The sequence below is a fragment of the Camellia sinensis genome, chromosome 4 (assembly GCF_055761805.1).
Source record: "Camellia sinensis isolate YWXY chromosome 4, ASM5576180v1, whole genome shotgun sequence".
Classification (NCBI taxonomy): domain Eukaryota; kingdom Viridiplantae; phylum Streptophyta; class Magnoliopsida; order Ericales; family Theaceae; genus Camellia; species Camellia sinensis.
The window spans coordinates 111,640,105-111,660,316 of record NC_138964.1 but is presented as its reverse complement, the minus strand read 5'-3'; the positions used below and the strand labels follow the sequence as shown (position 1 = coordinate 111,660,316).

The window sequence follows — 20,212 nt, the reverse complement described above, 5'->3', positions numbered from 1 at the left end:
TAAAACTTATCAGAAGACATAGGTCTCGTTTGGCAAGTCGTGATTTTAGTTAAAAAGTTAAAAAGTTAAAAAGTCACAAAAAAATCTAAAAAACTAACAACTTATATCAAAAAGTTAAAAAATTTATTTTCTCTCTACTTTTTATACATTTTTTTATAAAAAATTAAAAAATCATCCTAAATATATTAATTTTTTTATCTTATATTTTAACCAAAAAATTAAAAACTTATTAAAATAATCTCTTCCCAAATAACCTCATAGTGTAAGATAATTAATAAAAGAAGATGAAGACGTTTCTGGAATATTGAATGGTCTTGTATTTAATGAAGAAGTTTCATTTGATGGGAGTGGGTTAGTATGGTATGTGAGTGGTTATTGGGTGTGGTCACGTTATGTTTTAAAATATTGTGATGTGTAAAAAAATAAAATTTATAATTTTGTATTAAATAATTAAAAAATATATAAAAATATATAATATATAAGGATTAATAAAAAAGTACGAATACATGTCGTTCCAAAAAAATTGACTAATTTCTCACGGTATGGTCAAGTTCATTTTAGTTATTTGGACTTGATGGACGGCCATGATTAATTCAACACTACTATATATTTTTTCCGAACTCTAGAATGTAAGGACTTTCCATGAATGCACTTTTTAATAATAAGCTTAAAGCACATTAAAAACTCTAGAAAAGGACTATGGAGATTAGGCTCACCATCACCAACAATGATGGGTGAGCCGAACATTTGACTATGGTCTCGTGACATTATTCTATTTCTCTCATAAATGGAGACCTCATCCAAGTTAATGCAGAATCATATACAAAAATAAATAAATAAATAAATTACTTAAACTTTTGATTGAATGTTATAATAATTACATTTAACCTCATGAATCACATTGGCCTCTCTTAAAATTTTAATTGCATAACACATACAATTATATCATTAATCACACATTAAACAATTAGATGAAATTTGATCACGCCATCTAATTTTTTATTTTAAAATACCAAATATATCCTTTCATGATTTGTTATGATACTAGTATATGCCGTGCTTAGAGACACGGTGTAAATAATGTTCTGTTTGAATAATTTTCATTTATCATTCTCTCTTAAGTTAGGAACATTGAGAATTAAGTATACCTAAAGTTCTGTTTTCCCATGACATACAAAAAATGAATAGATAACATACATTTTATCAAGAGGATCCCCTTTATTACAAACACAACTTCAAATAAGAGGAACAACAAAATGGTGTTCTCCCTTTGGAGCACACCATGCCAATACAAAAATGGTATTCTTGATCAAAATCTAAATAACAAACACCTCCAAATGTCTACCTCTAAATAACCAAACCAACTCTATATAAGTTTACACAGCATCAACCTGTAAATATTCTTTAACTTTATACAACGTCAATCATTTTCAAAGTTTGTAAACGATGAAACCAAAAATAGTGTAAATTCTGCTCTCAAGATTGTCACTCTTCCAACACTCATCAATCAAAAAAGTGCACGTTTAGTTTACACAACAATAAATACAAAATCATTAAAGAGATAAGAAAAAATTAAGCTTAAAAAAATGTACACCTGTAAAAAGGGAGTCAATATTGCCATTCGCTTCTAGTCTTCATCCACTTGTAAAATACAGAAAAAAAAGCCAATATAATAATTAAAAGAGACTACCCAATTCAAAACAAACACATGTATTGTCACACTAATGAAAGGTTTTTTTTATAGACCACCCAATTCAAACTAAACACAAACATTATGAACAAACACAACACATTGTCAACACATATAAAAATTAATGACTGATAAAAACATTAATTTACACAAATCAATCAATATTTTCTTTGGGTTTTATTTTTTTTCAATTTTTTCTTTTTGGAATTTCCTTTAATTGATCACATAAGGTCAGAGGGAAAATTTAAAAAAGAATTTAATTAAATAAAATTCAAAAAGCAAACTCTTCGCTTGGTAATTTAACAACAAACTCTAACCAACTTAATTCCCCCATCATTTACAAATCAACACAGCCTAAAAAACCCCATTTATTTTGTCCAAAAGCCCAAAGCCATTTATTATATCAGTTTAGTCCTATCAGTTTTGTGTATGTAACCACCCTACAGCACCTTCTTCAATCTTCACCTACACCCATTCAGATTCATTTTGCTTCTGACCTTAAATACATTTTGAATATTTGTTAAGCAATACATGACCATAAGTAAAACTCAAAACTCAAATAAAATAACAACTCCTCCCAGCCTTGATGCAAATTAAGAAACAAACACATAAGATTTATAATGTTCACTAAAATGATCATTCTGTTTAATCAAAAACAAAAACAGCCAAGTGATATTAGATTTTGGTAACCACCATTAAGAAATCATTATACTATTTACCCCAATCTATCAAACATCTAGATTATCATAACAGAAAATGGAATAAACAAACAATCATTGTCTATTTAATAAAAATAGAACCAGTCAAGTGATATTATACTTTGGTAACCACCATTAAGAAATCATTATATGTCTTTAATCGAAAAAAATGTAACTAAAAAAAAAATTAAAATAGGAATCATTGCAACACTGTAAAATGGTCATTCTATTTAATCAAAAACAGCACCAGCCAAGTGATATTATATTTTGATAATCACCATTAAGAAATCATTATACTATTTACCACAATCTATCAAACATCTAGATTATCATAACAGAAAATGGCATAGGCAAACAACCGTTGTCTATTTAATCAAAAACAGAACCAGCCAAGTGATATTCTATCTAAGTCATTTTTGGTCTAAAATAACCTGTTTGAATATCAAGCCAACAATTATGAAGGAGAGAGGCAGAAATCACACAACAATTCTGAACCGGGAAAAAGACTGAAACAATTAGCAATCTTATCAGAACAGAAAATGGCATAGGCAAACAACCATTATCTATTTAATCAAAAACAAAACCAGCCAAGTGATATTTTATTTTGGTAACCACCACTAAGAAATCATTAGTAAGAAATACAAAACCCAACCTAGAAAGCGGATCATTAGATTCATCCTTTCCCTATACAATTCACGATCAAAATCAAAATTCAAGTGAGGACCTCTATTTGAGAACAAATTCAAAGCATAAGAACTGTGAAAATCGAATTGAAAAATACCTAAAGATGCAAATCCAACCTATCAAACATCTAGATTACCTGAAATGTACCTGCTTTATTAATCACTTCAATAATTAATTACAAGTAGTGATATGAAGCATCAATAAGTCACTATATATATGCATGCTCACATATCATCATCTGGACCAACTATTCAATTAATGATAAATATTCATGAAATGATAAAAATTGAATGTGAGCATGAAATGATAAAAATTTACTTAATTGAATATTCATCTAATGATAAAAATTGTCTCTCATAACATCTAAATTCATGTTCACATCCATATATATTATTGGAAAAACATATTGAGCAGAATTTTTGTAAAAACATAAAAATTGTCTCTCATAACAGTAAACACATTGAGCAGAATTTTTGTCTCTTATCACTAATTTAAACAGTTGACAGTAATAAAAAATAGAATTTTTAATTACAGAATAAAAAACATTGAGCAAAATTTTTGGTGATTTTGGTGATAAAAAACAGAGCCAACTGATTTTGGTGATAAAAAACATAGCCTTTGCAACTACTCTTTAACAAAAGAAAAAAACAGTTTTTTAACAAAGCAACAAAGAGATAAAAAACAAAGCAGTTAGCTTAATATCAACTATTTTTTCTTTAACAAAGCAACTATTTTCTTTAACAAAGCAGCCATGATATAGTCTAAACCATAGCAACCATGGTATAGTCACTTTGTTAGCGGAGCAGCAATATTTTCTTTAACAAAGCAACTATTTTCTTTAACAAAACAGAGCAGTTGGCTCAATAACAAAAGAAAAAAATTCACTCGAGCAGCAGTTGGCTCAATATCAAAGCAAAGCACTAACAAAAGAAATAACAAAAGTTGAGAGAGGAAAAAGAGTGATGTCGAGCAGCCAAACGTTACCAAAGCATTGAGCAGCCGAGCAGGAAAAAAACAGTCGAAGTGAATAAACTAACCGAGCAGCCGAGCAGGATGTCGAGCAGCCGAAGTGAATAGCCGAGCAGCCAAAGTGATGTCACAGCCGGAGTGAACAACGGTGAGAGTGGTTGGAGTGATCCACAGAAGCTCTGATGAAGGCAAAAGCTGAGAGAGGAAAAAAAAAATTCAAGAAGAAGAACAATTACCCGAATCAATGAGAGAATACTAAAGTCATGTTTTCAATTAAGATAAAAATGAGAGAATACTGAAGTCATGTTTTCAATTACCCGAATACAAAATTCAAATATTGGTCTGTGCAGAATTTTTCTGAATATAAATACTATAGATTTGTCTGAATTTCTTTGCAGAATTGGTTAAAGTCTGTGCAGAATTTCTTTTCCATATATCTATATCATCCAAATCTGTTGCATGGTGTATCATTCAAAAATTCACTTAATTGAATATTCATCTAATGATAAAAATTGTCTCTCATAACATCTAAATTCATGCTCACATCCATATATATTATTGGAAAAACATATTGAGCAGAATTTTTGGAAAAACATAAAAATTGTCTCTTATAACAGTAAACATAAAACATAAAACATACCTCCTCGTAATCATAATCTCGGTCACTTCCTTCCCACGGATACCATGATTGCAAGACAATGCCTTCCCCTTCTTCATCCTCACCTACACAATTTAGAGGATGAAAAATAAGGTTATTTCTAGAACAATGTCTGACACAATTGAAGTAGAATAATATGCTATAAACACAAATGCATATCAGTCCAACACCTTAAATTACATCTAAGTAACTCTTATCCAGCAGTCGAACATTAAATTCTTCAAAGAACACATCACGGGAATCATGAAGTTTCTTGAGTGTTCTGGCAGACATCCACCTCTAAATCCCCACAAGAAAACCAAATCCTTACTGTCAACTTTTCTTCTGTTGTCTGTCCAAACCGAGACATCCTCATCAATAGTGTGGTCTTGGGAACTTGTGGAGCAAGGATTGAAAATGTTTGTATAGTCTTCAAGTACAGAAGGCAAATGGCCATTTTCATCCTCGTGAGTTACAGGGGCAATTTTTAGAATAGTGCACAGTTTAGCAAACAATTCACTTATCCTCAGAACATCATGGCCATGGATATTGCTCTCGCTTGCATCATCTGAAAGATTGAAACTTGGCCAGTTAATGGAACATTAAATTACTGTTTACCTCGTGAAACATCAAATACAATTAATTAGCAGCAATTTCAATTCTCCAAAGATGACAGAAACTATATTGGCAAATACCTTGGTTTTCCATGTCACTGAGAGAACCAATCATGAAGGCATTTTCCAATCAATATACTACTTAAAACAAATCATGTTGTGAGCATGAGAGGCAAGTATGTAAGAGTGACTTGCCTTGGTGAGAAATCTTCATATCAATAGGCGCAAAGAATCGTCTTTTTAAATACGAAATAGCTGCAGGTAAGTTGGTCACCTTTTTCATAAGGCCAATTTCCTTCATCAGATGGCTGACATCAAGTATGTGGGGGAAAACCAAACGCACAGAACACCTGAACTCATCCATGCTAGAAGGTAGTGAGGAAAGGAATTTTGAATAAATGAATGTAAAATCTGCACCAAGGAAAAAATAGGAGTGGAAAATCAATAAATGTAAAGAAATAGGTTGGCCAGTATAGTTTAAATTGACTGAAAGTTGTTCATTCAAGAGACAAACCACTAAGTGAGTTGTGGGCAACAACAGGTTTCTGAGAAGTAGAAATCAAATCGATCACCTCTCGAAAGCCACGAACACGGTTATTTTGTTCATCTTCCAGATTTTGAAGCTCCCTCTATCAATTAAATAAAACTATGATTACATAGACCAATTGAAGGTTGAGCATGAATTATCACAAATGATTATGGTTTGCTGTATACCTCAAAAGTTTCCTTTTCATTTATATCCACACGGAGTTTACTGAATTTGAAATTCTGGAAAATGGGTAGACAAAATCACACTGCCAACCTGAAATTAATGGCGTTAGGCATCTCTTTAGAAAGTGATTCATTAATTACTTAGCTCTCAATCTTATCCCAAAAACAAAAGATTACCGAGCTCAACTATGCCCTTATTATTGAGTTATGCAGCCTCCAACATAAGTAAGAGTGAATTTCGCAAACAATTGAAATTTGTCAAAATGAGCTAATTAAGAAACATTCAAATTCCCAGAAGCATTTGGAATGATATAGACAGATATATAAGTAAAGTGGAGTGTATTGAACTACAAATTGATAAATAAAATTGAACAAAAAGGTTTGAGAGAGAGAGAGAGAGAGAGAGATTTATTGACCTGATCTCAAAATGGTGTCCAAAACCTTGAAAGCTTGTTCTTCAGTGAGAGGCCTAGTCTGAGTAGGGCCAGTGCAGACCTTGGCTTGAGCTTCCAACACGGTCTGATTGGGTTTTCGAAACTTGGAGCTCCGATGCAAAGTCGAAACTGTCGGATTTTGGAAATCGGATTCCGGAATCCCTAGTTGATCAATCGTGGTCGAATCAATCACAGATTTCGCAGTGAACCGAGCTTTCCGTCGAATCAATCGGTGGTGGTGGTTATCTTTTGGAGAGAAGTGAAGAGAGGTTTGGATCTTCGGTTGAGTGAAGTTTCGAGGATTGATGGGGGAGATGGTAGTTGAGTCCGAATTAAGCAGAGCTTTCATGGCGATTTCTGTGTTTCCGTCGAATCAAATGGTGGTGGTGGTTATCTTTTGGAGAGAAGTGAAGAGAGGTTTGGATCTTCGGTTGAGTGAAGTTTCGAGGATTGATGAGGGAGATGGGGGAGATGGTAGTTGAGTCCGAATTAAGCAGAGATTTCATGGCGATTTTTGTGTCGCTCTCCGACTATGGTGATGATAAGCAGCGGCGAAGGACAAAGAGGGAGAAACGGAAAGAAGAAGAACAGAGGGGGAGAAAGAGATAAAGAGGGAAGGCTGAGAGAGACGTCGGTAGGTGGAAGGCTGAGGGAGAGAGACGTGGGTGAGAACAGAAAGGGAGAGAGAGACGTGGATAGGCGGAAGGCTGAGGGAGAGAGATATTTGAGCGGGAATATATCTCACATTTTCAAAAATCTTTGTCCTTTATTATGATCTGTACCGTTAATATATTTTTAGAATTGATCTTAGCCATTAGATTAAAATGTATCTCACATACATTTTGATATATTTTTCAAAAATCTTTGTGCCTTATTATATAGATTACTAATAAAAAATTGATTGAAAAAAAATATGTGTATGATCTATCTCTCCCATAAATTTTGAATCATTGCCTCCATCAATTTCTTCTTGTGTTAATAAATCCCAAAACCATGAACAAAGACTATATATATATACAAAAATGCTAGAGGCCCCAAAATTTTTACCAAAAGTTTTACCAAATGTCTCACATGGGTGTGGGACCCACATGGGACCTACATTGTGTGGGTCCCACACCCATGTGAGACATTTGGTAAAACTTTTGGTAGAATATTTGGAGTCTCTAGCATTACTCATATATATATATATATAGAGAGAGAGAGAGAGCATATCTAGATCCTCTTGGTAAGTATTGAGTCTTTTTTCTAGTTCTAGTAAATATGATGATGGCGATTCGACAAACTCCCCTCATATGTCATCCATGGTTCTCTATGGCCCATTTGCGGAACCTCCTTCTCATGAATTTGCAATGAGGGAAATGTATTCATGGAGGGTTTGTGTATACTTATATATATACGTGTGCGCGCGCGCGCGCGTTGTTAGCCCACCACTAATGCGTATATATATGAGACTTCTTTTTTTGCTTTTTTGACTCTTGGTTGATCTGGTTTGTTGTAGGTGAAACATGGGGGTTTGGCGGTAGGGGTAATGGTGCTAGAAGAAATTGAGTATTGTGAGATTTATTAATGGTGGCAGTTTCAATAGTGAAAGATGGGTGCTTTGGTAGAGTGAAGAAAATTGGAGAAAATTGAGGAATATAAGATAATGGGCAGTGGCAATTGGTGTGGGTGGGGTGCGGCGGTGAGGTGGGAGTAGTAATCTTGTAGTACTAAGTTTGATGGGTTCTGGTAGTGAGGAGGGGCGGTAGTGGTGGGCTTGGGGAAGGAGAATAGAGAGTGTGATTGTCATGAGGTGATGATTGCTCAAGCTTTGAATGAATTGCATGCTAGTAAGATAATATCAAGGGGCACTTTTATCTTTTTACATACTTTGTTAATGGAGTTAAGTTTTGAAGCCCATTAGGAGGTCGGTGTCATTTCTCCGTACTCTTCGAGCCAAGTGTAATTATGGTAACATTCAAGGGAGTTATGTGTCTGTAATTTGCCCAAAAGAAATAGAGTTAATTAACACATACTTTTCTTGAGATATTTGACAATTATAAGGACTTTTCTTGTAATTTTTGAAATTACACTGCGTTGCCTTGTTAGACTTATTGAATAACTGACATTTACCAAAGAAGTGATTTTACATTATATTAGTTACATTTTTTCCTATAGCCAAACAAATTTGATATAAACATTCCACCCTACTAATTTATCTTTCCAACCAAACATGCCACTCCTTTCTCTTTCCCCCATCTCATCTATTTGCTCTTGATGGAGACCTTATTCTCAACATAAAGAAATTGTAGGAGCTTCAAGACAAGCTAGAGAAAGCATAGTTCTCTCTTTATAACTGTCTATCTCCACTTATTTGGTTTCCAAGAAAACATGAAAGAATGTGATGAAAATGTAGTAAAAGGAATTAAAATTCAAAGTTCTCTTCTCTCTCTCTCTCTCTTTTCCAACAAAAGAAATGAAATTTTATTTAAACGAAGTGATTTGGTTGTCTTGGACTTAGTTGAGTGGAGGTTTATAAATTCCACATGAACAAGGCACCAATGCATCAATTTCTTACAGAATATTTTGAGAGGAGTGAAGGCTCTTGATGTGTTTAATGCTATTGGATATGGTTGGAAGCAACATGGAGGTGATGAGGTGGTGGTAGGGTGTGGCTGAGATGATTGAGTTTGTCATTTCTATGATTTATCTTTTATATTTTGTTTCCTTTATGTTTGTTTTGAGAAATAGATCGATCAATTCCAATTATTTCTTCTTCTTTTTTTCTTGATTCTTTTCTGATCGAGATGTATGGATAGCTAGCCCTATGCAATTTTCTCAATCGGTTTCCTTTACCCTATTATTGAATTAGAAAGCAATACAAAAACTTGTGCATAGAACTCGCTATTTTTATTTTTATTTTTATTTTTTTTGCGTCAAATAACAAAGAATTCGTGATTGAAAGAAAGATTGGTTGGTAGGATGTTATGTAAGGCCCCGGTGTCCCACATCGGGAATGGAGGGGGAGTTCCTGGGCTATAAAAGTAAAAACCTGGACCCTTATATAGCATCAAGGCCTTTTCCCGGGTGGTGAAATCCCTAACAAAACTCCACAGTTAAGCGTGCTTAGGTTGGAGTAGTTCTGGGATGGGTGACCCACTGGGAGGAACAAATCCGTGCGGGCGTGGCCCAAAGCGAACAATATCGATGACGTGTGAAGGGTCGGGGTGTTACATGTTAATTTATCACCACATGGCAAATAGTGAAAATTAGAAAAGTACTAGTGGATAGTAAAAGTGAATTGAGATTACTAGTGATGGATTGAGGTTGAGGATATAACATGTTCAATTCCTTGCCCTTGTGTCCAGATTATGTTTTTTGGAAGATGGGTAGGGTTAGGGTTTTGCGAAAAAGATGAAGACAAATGCATATTTGTCCTTCTACATTGAATTTTCACTAACTTTTGTTTTTTCTTCATATCAACCCTTAAATTACACATGTACTATATATTCTGTCAATGTGGACAGAATTAACAATGATAGAAAAGAAAATCTCAAAATTGCCAAAATCACATGAGAAATCTTTGGTTATTTTTAAAAGTGAGATGAGACTGTGAAGTGCTCCATCAACATAAGGGGCTAAAATGAATTTTGCCTTTGATTTAATTTAGGTTATATACTATAAGCATGTGACAAATTTGTATTTGTGAAAACAAGACGGCCATTTTTAGAGGCATACTCTACATACAAGGATTCATTAATGGACTCGGTTGGCTAAGATTGGATCATACAATCAAAGACATAGCATTTATTAAATTAAATCATGCATATGAAACACATTTTTGTTCTAGCTTGAAATCCAATTCATGGAGCTTTTTTAATTAATCATATAGACATTGATTAAGGCTTCTTGTAATAACCCAGAACAGTATAAATAGTTTGCACCACAGTGAGTAACAATACCAGACTAAGGAAGTTCCTTATCTTATCCCATGGAGGGCGAGAATAATCATCAATCTTGAGTCTTACAAGGCGCAAATTCGGATTAGTATCCCCACTGGCCAACCTTTTTAGAATTCCTGGCAACCTCTCTCTTTGTTCGGGAGTTGTTCGCGAAATTATCCCACTGTCGACAAGGAGTTTGACATCTTCAGATGTACGAATCAACTCGCTCATAAACTGCAAATAGGAGCACACATCACCCTTGTTGCTACCCAGCGGTTGAGAGATCTCATAATTTTTGAGATATTGAAACAAAACCTCAGTATCATCATCAACCAAGAAAGTAGGCAATGTAAGCACTGCACGAAACATGTTTGTCATGAATTTTATCCCTCCACTTCCAATTCCTTTGGCATGCTTGAAATGGATGCCTCTTTGTCTCAGCTCTGTAGCACTATGAATTTTGTAGCTGAAGGAAGAACTCTCAATGTCAAGGACGACAGTCTCATCATTTTTGTATTTGGTTGAGCTTGGAGAGTCACCTCCTGGTCCAATTACCAGCATTTGAAGGCCATGAAGAAGGTCTGTAGGTTGTTGCTGAAGCAAAAAAGATTTTTTTTCAAGTCTTAATTTTCGTTTAAGTGCTTGCAATAAAGTTGTAGGTGTATGGTGGCATTGTTGGCTTCGTTCCTCCAGCACAGGCAACACCAATAAATCATACAAGACCCTCTTGAATAAGTCCTGTGGTTGTTCCCATTTCCCTTTCATTACCACTTGCTGGAAGAAGCTTCCATTCATCAGTTCTCTCAATACCACAAGGGGAATTTGGTTTCCAACGAAGAACAAAGACTTGATCCATCTTCGGATCTGCTGATCAGTGTTCCGTTGTTTGCCAAAAACGAGATGGTCAGGTGGATAACACAGTTGTTCAGAACCTCCAAGAGCAAATAATGCCAGTTGGAGGATAAAGCAACCATCCTTGATCATCATTTGTATAAATTGACTTCTAGTCACTTTACTTTCATCATCCACTATGCCATCAACATAGGCACCTCTAGCTTGTGTTTCTATATTTCTTAATGAAGTAGAGTATGTCGCTTTGGGATTTGAGTCATGTGCACGTGTTAATATGTGTTGCCACGTCGCCTCCTTAAGCTTGGACATCAAGGACTCCTCGTTTGTAATGTAAAATGGGCCAAATCTTGGAAGTGAATCATAAAGCTCTTGGAGTTCATTGTCATCAATTTTTGGAGAAGCTGTGTCCAGCTTGCATATCTGGCGATCTGGCTTTGTGGTGGACTCAATCCATTCTAGAGCTTGAGTTCGTCTTAGCTCTTTACTTGGAGGTCTGCTTTCCTTGTCTGGGCTAGGCATTGAGATGATGCTTTCAATTCTCTGACCTGAATGCAATTCCACCACCTAAAATGAGTTTGACATCCATTTACAAGTGAAAACCTTCCTTTCTTTTTATTTTCCTTTTGATCATCAATTCTTTTTATTTGACACTTATTTGTTTCAGCAAAAAATATTTTATGAAAAATATTTTCTGCATTTTCTAACAATTTATGAAAAGCATTTTCTGTTGGATTTCTGCGCCGTGTGAGGAGCTCTGAAAATGGAAACCATGAAAGTCAAAGAAAGCTGAAAAAATGAAGAAAGAAATGCAACTGCAGATTTAGGCTGAAGATTCAGCCGAGCTGTCTGTTGTAGAGTGACTGTGTAGAGTGGCAGCCATTAATGTTGTCGGTAGGCAAGCTTGACTTTAGACTCTCCCATTTGTATATAAATATGGGATGAGTTTATTGGAGCGAGTGAGGAAACCAAGAGAAAAAAATGAGAGTGAAGCAGAGAGATTGGCCCTTTGTGTGAGCAAGAGTGCTCCCTCGGTGTGAGAAGGAGAGTCATATGGGACTTGAGTTAAGGAAGAGTGTTTTCCTCCTCATTCATTGTAATTTCTTTATAATCTCCATATATATATAGTGAAATTTGATTACTCTCCCGTGGATATAGGCATTGGGCCGAACCATGTTAAATTATTTGTCTTTTTGTGTATGTGGGTTCTTTGTGCATGAAAGTTTATTTTGAACATCCTAGACGGGATCCCAAGATTTGTTGGGATCTGAGGACTCCGCCTAGGATGTCCAGAATTAACTTCCATACACAAAACAATAAAAAAAATTTAACGTGGCTTGGCCTAATGCCTACATCTACAGGAAAGTAACCAAATTTCAGTATAGATGGAGAGAATACAAAGATATTACAAGGGAGGAGGAGGTAACACTCATGCTTACTCAACTCACACTTAGCTTCCCCTCTCACACTGATGGAACACTCTCTCTCACATAGAGGGTCAATCTCTCTTCACTCTCTCATTTGGCTTGTCTTGATTTCCCCATGCTTGCTCTACTAACCTCATCCCAAAATGAGATAGCCTAAAGTCAAGCTTGCCTACCAACAAGCCACCGGCAACATTGATGGTAGCCATGCTATACAACCACCCTACAACAAATAGCTCAGTTGAATCTTCAGCCCAAATCTGCAGTTGCATTTCTTTTCTTCATTTTGTAGCTTTCTTAGACTTTCATGGCTTCTACTCACATGTGCACAACTCCTCATATAGAGCAAAACCCCAACATTTTCCACATTTTCTAATGTACAAATGACAAAAAATAAAAGTCGACCGAAAATATTTTCTATAATCAACAAAAAATAAACTTATTTAGGTGGAAAATATTTTCTACTTATGAAGGTAAAAAATATTTTTCAAACTAAAATCTTACGAGCGCCACCATGCCACCACCAACACCACTGCCTCACCACTCTATTACCACCATTGGAAGACCAAGAGGGCGATGACCTTTAAGCTTCAAAATTTCGTTCTAGTGTCATTAATTTTTGTTTTTTAGTTCTTGTGTTATACATAATTGCCACCTCCTTGCCCCTCAATTCTTGAATCCTCCATGTATGTCTTTCTTTCATCAGCCAGACGCAATCCTTTTCAATAAAGCTTTCTATTGTTTCCATTTCATATGTTACTCAATATTCAACTTCAGCAAAATAATATAAGTTAAATTACATTGACCTTTCTTCAAATATGGAGGAAATACAAGCTCCATAGTTTTAGGATGATTATATTGATTTTCCTTTTAGTACGGCTAAAGAGACCATAACTAATACAGATAGTATGAAAATACAAAGATAAACAAAACAAAATATACAATTTAAAACAGATGACAACATTATTTTTCCATCCATATGACTAAAAAATTATGAATGAAATGGGACTTATTGTTATATGAATTAAAATCTTAAGAGAGTCTAATATAATTATGCCAAAGTTATGGGTCTCTCTCTCTCTCTCTCTCTATATATATATATATATTCAAATATCAAGGGATTAGTGTAATTTACACAATAATATATGAGCCAAAATATTGTTTTATTTTCTTCATTTTGTCTTTTGTGTTTAAAAAAGAAAAATTAAATACCCATCATTTTTATTTGTGTGAAAATAGTTTTCTGAGTTGGGGTTGAACTAGGCTTGGTAAGTTTATATCCATTATAAAAACATATAATAAGCTTAGTAAGCTTATATCCACTATATAAAAAGTACATAAAAAACTACGTTATTGAATCTTGATTTAAAGCTCATTAATTAATCCATTTTAGATCGGTTAAAGAGATAAATAAACAAATTTAAACATATTTTTTAAGCTCTTTGAACAATCTAAAATTTGGCTTAACTTGATTTATTTACCGTCCCCACGTCAAATAAGATTCCCCTGCTACTCGTGTTTCCTGTTCCGCCACTGATTACCACCACAACAACAATACCATCACTACCATACCTATTAGCACACTAGTTCAAGATTGCAATGAAACATAATGAACATTTACTTTACAAAAAAATGTTTATTATAAAGAATATTTTCGGCCAAAACAAACAATGTAATCCAATAGGAAAATAAGATGGTAACGGTTTGTTTAACCTGACAGTGGACTTGAGGCATATTTTGAGTTTAGCTAAAGTTAAAAAGCACATCCAATTCCATAGGGATTGCAAAATTATGCATCCATTATATTTGTTTCAATTCAACTGATTTTAATATATAAAAAAAAAATTAAAATAATTCAATTATGTAAAATTTGAGAGAGAGAGAGAGAGAGAGAAAGAGAGAGTGATGAACACAATTGAGTTGATTGTGTGTGTGGTTGACATGGGTTTTGTGGACTAGTAGTGAAATAATCAAAGTTACCACAGTGAGAGAGAGAGAGAGAGATGGAATGAGAAGTTACCTCCTTTCTAGCACCTGTGATGTGATCTGTGCTGGATGGAGGACGGGTCGCTGCTTCAAACTTGGAGTAAACACAACTCACAAGAGAAAGACAGACATACAGATAGAGATCCGAAAACACAACTCACACCTAACCCTCCTCCTCTTTCTCTCACCTACCCCTCCTCTTTCTCTCCTCTTTTATCTGTTAGACTTGGAGGTCTCCGAGTTGACTCGAATAGTTCCACTACAATTTGAACATTAGAACATTTCCCATCTTTCATTTTATTTTCATCAATTTAAATTTGATAAAAGAGTATTCAAAAATTATCTTTAATTATTTCATCAAATAAATGGAGTCATTCTTTTCATAAAATTGAGAAATTAAATTTGAATTTGATAAAATTTTAAAAATATGAAATATTATAGACAATTTTTTCCCATCAAATTTGATGAAAAGTGAAATTTGAGATGAAAAGATAAATTTTTAAAAGATTTTGATAAAAATTTGATAAAAAAATCGAAGTAATTCATATCAAATCAAACTTTCTACTTAAATTTGAAATCAAATTAAATGAAAATTTTGGTGATTGATTGGAGATGGTTTTACTTAACAGTAGTATTACAAACTCACAAATATTATTTACAATTCTACACTTCTTTTGGATTGATGGTTTAGGAACGAAAGTGAAGGATTTGGTCAAATAAAATTAATTAAAATCATATTTGGATTTTTTTAAAGGAGAGGGAAGGGAATTGCATAGAGGGCTTATAAGGAGGAAATAATACAAACATTTTAAGCACTCCACTTTCCCTTCAAATTGGGAGGAAACAGAAGGACAGGAAAGAGAAATGCTTCTCATAGTAATTGTGGTGGGTAAAATTGAACCACTTGGCTGTGGTGGTACTCTGGTGAGAATAAAACTACTTGAACCCTAAAAATACACTCATAAAAAGACAAAGGAGTGGGTGGAGAGAAGCCTGGGGACTCTCTGATGCGTAAGTTAGCAAAACAGTAAACAAAGGAGTAAAATATGAGAGTATAGGTTCAGGAAGTGTATTGAATCGTGTGTATCTTAGCCTTTGTTACCTTCTTTATTTATACTCTGCTCTCACTAGCCGTTGTGGACGGTTAAGCCTCCTTCCACTCCTCATGTCAACCTCCTTTTTCTAGAGATCATGCACCAGATTGGCACGTTTATCTAGGAGTTAGTTGGGCCATTATTTTAGGAAGACACATTTGAGAGAGTCTACCCTTATGGGCATGCATCCTGTATGCCATGGTCCTAACCATTTGGACCCCTAATTCTTGGACTCAAAGATCTCTAGTCTTGCACCTCTAATATTATGGATCCAGATTTTTGGTCCTGTTCAATGGTTTAATTTGCCCTTCCACAATTCTCCCCATCTTTAAACTTTTTTAGGGTTTCTGACCACAGAAGAAGTTCGAGTGTTATTTATTTGGGAGCGAACCATCAAATTTCAATTCCTCTTCTATCGGGGATTTTGATTCTGCGCAATGATTCACTTAAACTGATGCTTTTGGGTTGCTGTCCTTTCGTCTAATGCACCACGTTTGACCCGGACGCGTGTTTTCAAGTTATTAGACCCAATCTAACGCGTGCGTCTGATGAAACGATGCTCGTGTCAAGTCGTATTGATTCGATAAATATAAATCTCTCCTCCTTATTTCCAAATCTCTCATAACTCATCACTATTTTATTTAGAAATATAGAGCGAGAGATAGAAAAGAAGTTGGCGTTTTTGAGTTAAATAGGACTTAGGGCCTTTAACTATGACAGATAGAAATCCTGTTTGTTTGCGTCTATACTACCTACGATGCCAAGGCTGAGGTCAAAGACCTCAAATATCATCGAAGGCCTGGGAAGATATCCAAAAAGCTTGTCACCATCCTCCCCGAAACCAATAAAGACCTAGAGGATGATATTGTTGCCATTTTTGGAAATTGGGAATTTAATGATGATTCCCTGAAAGTCTAGCTAGTCCCAAGGAAATTTGGCGAGCAGGTTTTGGTCTAGCTTTCCACTCTTAACTTTTCTTTTTCCTCTAATTTGGACTTGTTTAGTTTGATCTTCCCCTTTTTTTTCGTTTCCAATGTCAACACAGTCAAAAATTTGCGAGAGTATCAAGTGCGTCTTAGCGACTTGAAGAAGATTTAGGCCTTTCCAAAAATTGAAAAATCTGCACCCAAGCTTATTGGGTATATGTCTCCTAGACCCTACCTACTTGACGAGGGGGAGACCTTTGAAGAATCTTCTAATCAACAAGGTAGTTCAACTGGTGTTACTTCGAGTGAGAAGAAGTTCTAACTAGTCATTGATGTAACAATGGAAATACCTGGAGTTAAAGTGGAGGATCTAGTGGTTGTTTTTTTGGCTTGTCGTTCCAACCCTCCTGTTATGGAGAAGAAGCAGAGGCTATGCAAGTCAACCGAGCTCCAATCTATAAATAAAGAAAAAAAAGAGTAGAGCTTTTTCTAAATCTAGTCCAATTGATGCTGCTGTGGGGTTTACGTCTCCTAAATTCGTAAAATCCAAAAAACCTTCCACCATGAATAAACTCTCTTCTTTAGAACTTCCTCCTCCCAAGTGTCAAAAAGCTGAAGGATCCTCACAAACTACTTCTACAAATGTACATAGAGGCCCGCTTCAGGCCTCAGATGTTTTTGCGCAACCGTGCCACCTACGTGTCAACCAATGATAGCTTTATGGAAACCCCAGAATTGGGTTTTCAAATTAACAAAGGGTTCCTTCTACCCAATAACATGGCTCATTTCAAAAAGTTGGATGATGGAATGATGTATCGAGTTGGCATTTCTAGTGCCATTAGGGTAACTTCTGACCTTTCCCCTGTTTGTATTTTTCTCTTTATTTTTGGTTTCAGTTGTCTAGCTCGGTATTGTAGACATCATTTTGGCTGGCCCTAAGACTTAGGTGCTTTCTTTTGATTACCCGATGATGAAAACAAGAATGTGCTATCTCACAAAATCCTCAATAAGAAAGAGGGAATTTGAGTTTTCTTCCTAACCCTAAGCCTATTTTGGCCAAGTGTTTATGTCCCGTTCAAAATTCTTTTTCGAAACTTCCACACTTTATTCCGAGTATGTCCATAATGTTTCGAGACTCATTTTTAAACTCCAAAGTGAAATGTTTTCTTAGTTTCTTCAGCAAAGAACAGTATGGAAATAGGAGCAAATTAGTTAGGCCAAGGCACATTAGTCAGGCCAAGGCAAATTAGTCAGTTTCTTCAGCAAAGAACAGTATGTCTATAATGTTTTCTCAATTTCGATAGATAATAATTCTATCGAAAAATCCTATTTTGTGCAAATTAGTCAGGCCAAGGCACATTTTTTTGGCTAGAGCCAATTAATTGGCCGGTCGACTAATTTGTCCAGGAATAGGGCAGTTTCGACAAAATTCTTGTTTAATGCGTATGGCAGATGCCACCTTAGATATTTTTGATATGCATTGTGTATCCACTTACCCTCCACTATCAAAAGAGTCTGCCTCTTCAAAAGAGGAGTAACTAAAGCAAAGGTCAAGTGCTTAATCGTTGTCATCCCATGATCCTTGTCTTCCACCTTGTCTCCCACTATCTTCTCTATTAAGTCTTCCACCATTGTCTATAAGGAATATCATATTGTTTAGAGAGAGGGGAGATTTGATATAAGGAAAAGTCTTGCTTGAATTGAGGGTGAATCATAGTTGAGTCATAAACCTTAATTTTCCATATACACTGTTATACCATCTTCTATATATCAAAACCATCCAAGAAATTCCATTATAGCCAAATTCTAATAGCTTTGATCAAAGGAAAAGTGTTTGTTGTTGAAAGTGAGAAAATTAGAGAGTCAAACAATTTCTCCCACACACACTGTTAAACGATTCAAATCACCATTCTAACAAGAATTCTAAATTTTTGAATGGAGGATTGAGAACATGCTTCATACACTTGAGGGTGACCAATAGAGAGTTTGAAAATCAAAAAAGTTCATCATTTCTTTAGAAGGTGAAGTTTCAATCTCTTTCATTTTCTTATATTTTCTTTCTTATATTAATCTTCTTGCTTTAATTCATATTATAAACCTGTTGTAATCTAATTGGAAGTGGTTAGTTGGGCTACCTACATATCCTCCATTTGTTCTTTCTTGGTGTGGCAACAAAACAAATTTTTCCCAGGCCTAATTGCCTGGCCAGTCAATTTATTGGCTAGCAAGCTAATTAATTGGCCAACTGGCTAAGTTTTTGGCTGGGCGGCTAACTTTTTGGCTAGCTAGCCAACTTTTTCTGAACAGAACAGAGCAGTCTTCCGATGACGAGCAAAACAGTTTTCGGTGGTCTCTAAGGCACATGAAGTTTATGTTTTTCTTTAATTTGAAAGATTTATGTAGTTTTATGTTGTTGTAATATTTTTTTCATCTCTTTTCTTATTCAGATATGTAATTGTTTAAGTATTGTAATAATTTTCTACCCTGCTTCTTTCTATCCCATTCTTTTTTTTGCTTTCTTTATTGGTACATAAATATCCTAATTGGCAGGTGACCTCGGGCTAACCCCTGGCATCTCGTAAGGTGTCCAGGCGAACACATCTATGTTTTCTCTCAAAAAATTCTCCGTTTTTCTTTCTTCTTCCTCAGCTAAGCCGAAGCCGAAGAGAAAGAATTGCTCTTCATCGCCTTTCTGTACTAGAACCTTTTTCAAGGGTTCTTCCCTCTTGTCGGTAGATTCTTTGCCAACATCCTCCAAGACCTCTTAGTCTTCGCTTTCAATCTTTGCTATCTCTGCTTTCCTCACATTGTAGGTATACTTCATTGCTACCATGAAGCAATTTTTCACCTGCACTTGGTCTCCCCTCACTTATTCAATCCCTTGGTTAGTTAGGAACCGCAATAATTGGTGTAGTGTTGAGGGAACAACCCTCATTGCATACAACCAAGGTTTTCCCAGAATGATGTTGTATAGAGAGAGGGTATCTATCATTGTAAACTCTATAGTTACCTTCTTAGTCCCTACCTACACCTCCAAACTCGTGGTTCCTAGCGGCCATGTCAGCATCTCATTGAATCCAACCATAGTGTTGTCGGTTTGCTTTAAATCATCCTTATGGAGGCCGAGCTCCTTCTAATATCTGACGTACATGATGTCACAAGAGTTGCCTTGATCAATTAGGATGTGCTTTACTTGGTAGTCACCAATTTTCAATGTCACCACTAGAGCATCGTTATCTGGATGTTGTACCATATCTAGGTCCTCTTCAGTGAAAGATATCATTGGCCTCCCGATATCCATCTGTCCTGGGCTTTTTCTGTTGGATCTGGTACAACATTTCGCAGGGTTCCAATCCATGTATTCTCTCGGGACCTTTTATGGTGCCCAATAGTTAGCTGATTCTTGATTCTCTCCAAGATTTATAGATGTGGATCTTGAAAACTATACTCACTGCCTATACGGATCTCAATCCTAACTCCAACCTGTCAACATTGGTATTTCCTCGGCTTCGCTTCGCAAACCGTTTGTCTTCCCTTGATTCATTGTACTCATCTTCTTTGCTTTCTTATCTT

The 20,212-nt window shown here is 35.3% G+C and overlaps 2 protein-coding genes across 15 annotated transcripts; both read right to left on the bottom strand.

Annotated features, from left to right (window-relative positions):
• Positions 1-1,392: 1,392 nt before the first annotated feature.
• On the bottom strand, positions 1,393-7,144 carry LOC145789437 (uncharacterized). Of its 11 annotated transcripts, none has more exons than XR_014327348.1 (7): positions 6,420-7,144; positions 6,007-6,094; positions 5,807-5,921; positions 5,567-5,703; positions 4,870-5,288; positions 4,682-4,764; positions 4,111-4,236 (listed from the first exon to the last, which is right to left on the bottom strand). XR_014327348.1 is itself a non-coding variant. In XM_082865953.1 (5 exons), the coding sequence occupies exons 1-5, from the start codon at positions 6,784-6,786 to the stop codon at positions 1,628-1,630; spliced, it is 600 nt and encodes a 199-aa protein (XP_082722079.1). In that variant the 5' UTR covers positions 6,787-7,144; the 3' UTR covers positions 1,393-1,627. The 11 variants fall into 11 exon arrangements, 1 of the variants encoding a protein (XP_082722079.1); XR_014327347.1 differs by having other exon boundaries at positions 4,870-5,246; XR_014327350.1 differs by having other exon boundaries at positions 5,567-5,657.
• A 3,110-nt stretch (positions 7,145-10,254) lies between these two features.
• LOC114308647 (uncharacterized) lies at positions 10,255-14,887 on the bottom strand. 4 transcript variants are annotated; one of them, XM_028254277.2, is made up of 3 exons: positions 14,654-14,867; positions 14,115-14,166; positions 10,255-11,757 (listed from the first exon to the last, which is right to left on the bottom strand). In XM_028254277.2, exon 3 carries the CDS (start codon positions 11,729-11,731, stop codon positions 10,316-10,318), a length of 1,416 nt encoding a protein of 471 aa, XP_028110078.2. In that variant the 5' UTR covers positions 11,732-11,757; positions 14,115-14,166; positions 14,654-14,867; the 3' UTR covers positions 10,255-10,315. The 4 variants fall into 4 exon arrangements, with proteins under 4 accessions (XP_028110078.2, XP_028110076.2, XP_028110082.2 ...); XM_028254275.2 differs by having other exon boundaries at positions 14,102-14,166; positions 14,654-14,805; XM_028254281.2 differs by lacking the exon at positions 14,115-14,166 and having other exon boundaries at positions 14,654-14,887.
• Between the last annotated feature and the right edge of the window lie 5,325 nt (positions 14,888-20,212).

What these genes read in the sequence shown, in the direction of transcription:
- LOC145789437 (XM_082865953.1), bottom strand. Translation starts at nt 6,786, where the DNA reads ATGAAAGCTCTGCTTAATTCGGACTCAACTACCATCTCCCCCATCAAT. An exon ending in GGACACCATTTTGAGATCAG is followed by an intron (nt 4,765 to 6,419) that starts GTCAATAAATCT and finishes TAAATTGTGTAG; the next exon opens with GTGAGGATGAAGAAGGGGAA. An exon ending in TTCACTTCGGCTGCTCGACA is followed by an intron (nt 4,082 to 4,126) that starts TCCTGCTCGGCT and finishes CGACTGTTTTTT; the next exon opens with TCCTGCTCGGCTGCTCAATG.
- LOC114308647 (XM_028254281.2), bottom strand. Translation starts at nt 11,731, where the DNA reads ATGCCTAGCCCAGACAAGGAAAGCAGACCTCCAAGTAAAGAGCTAAGA.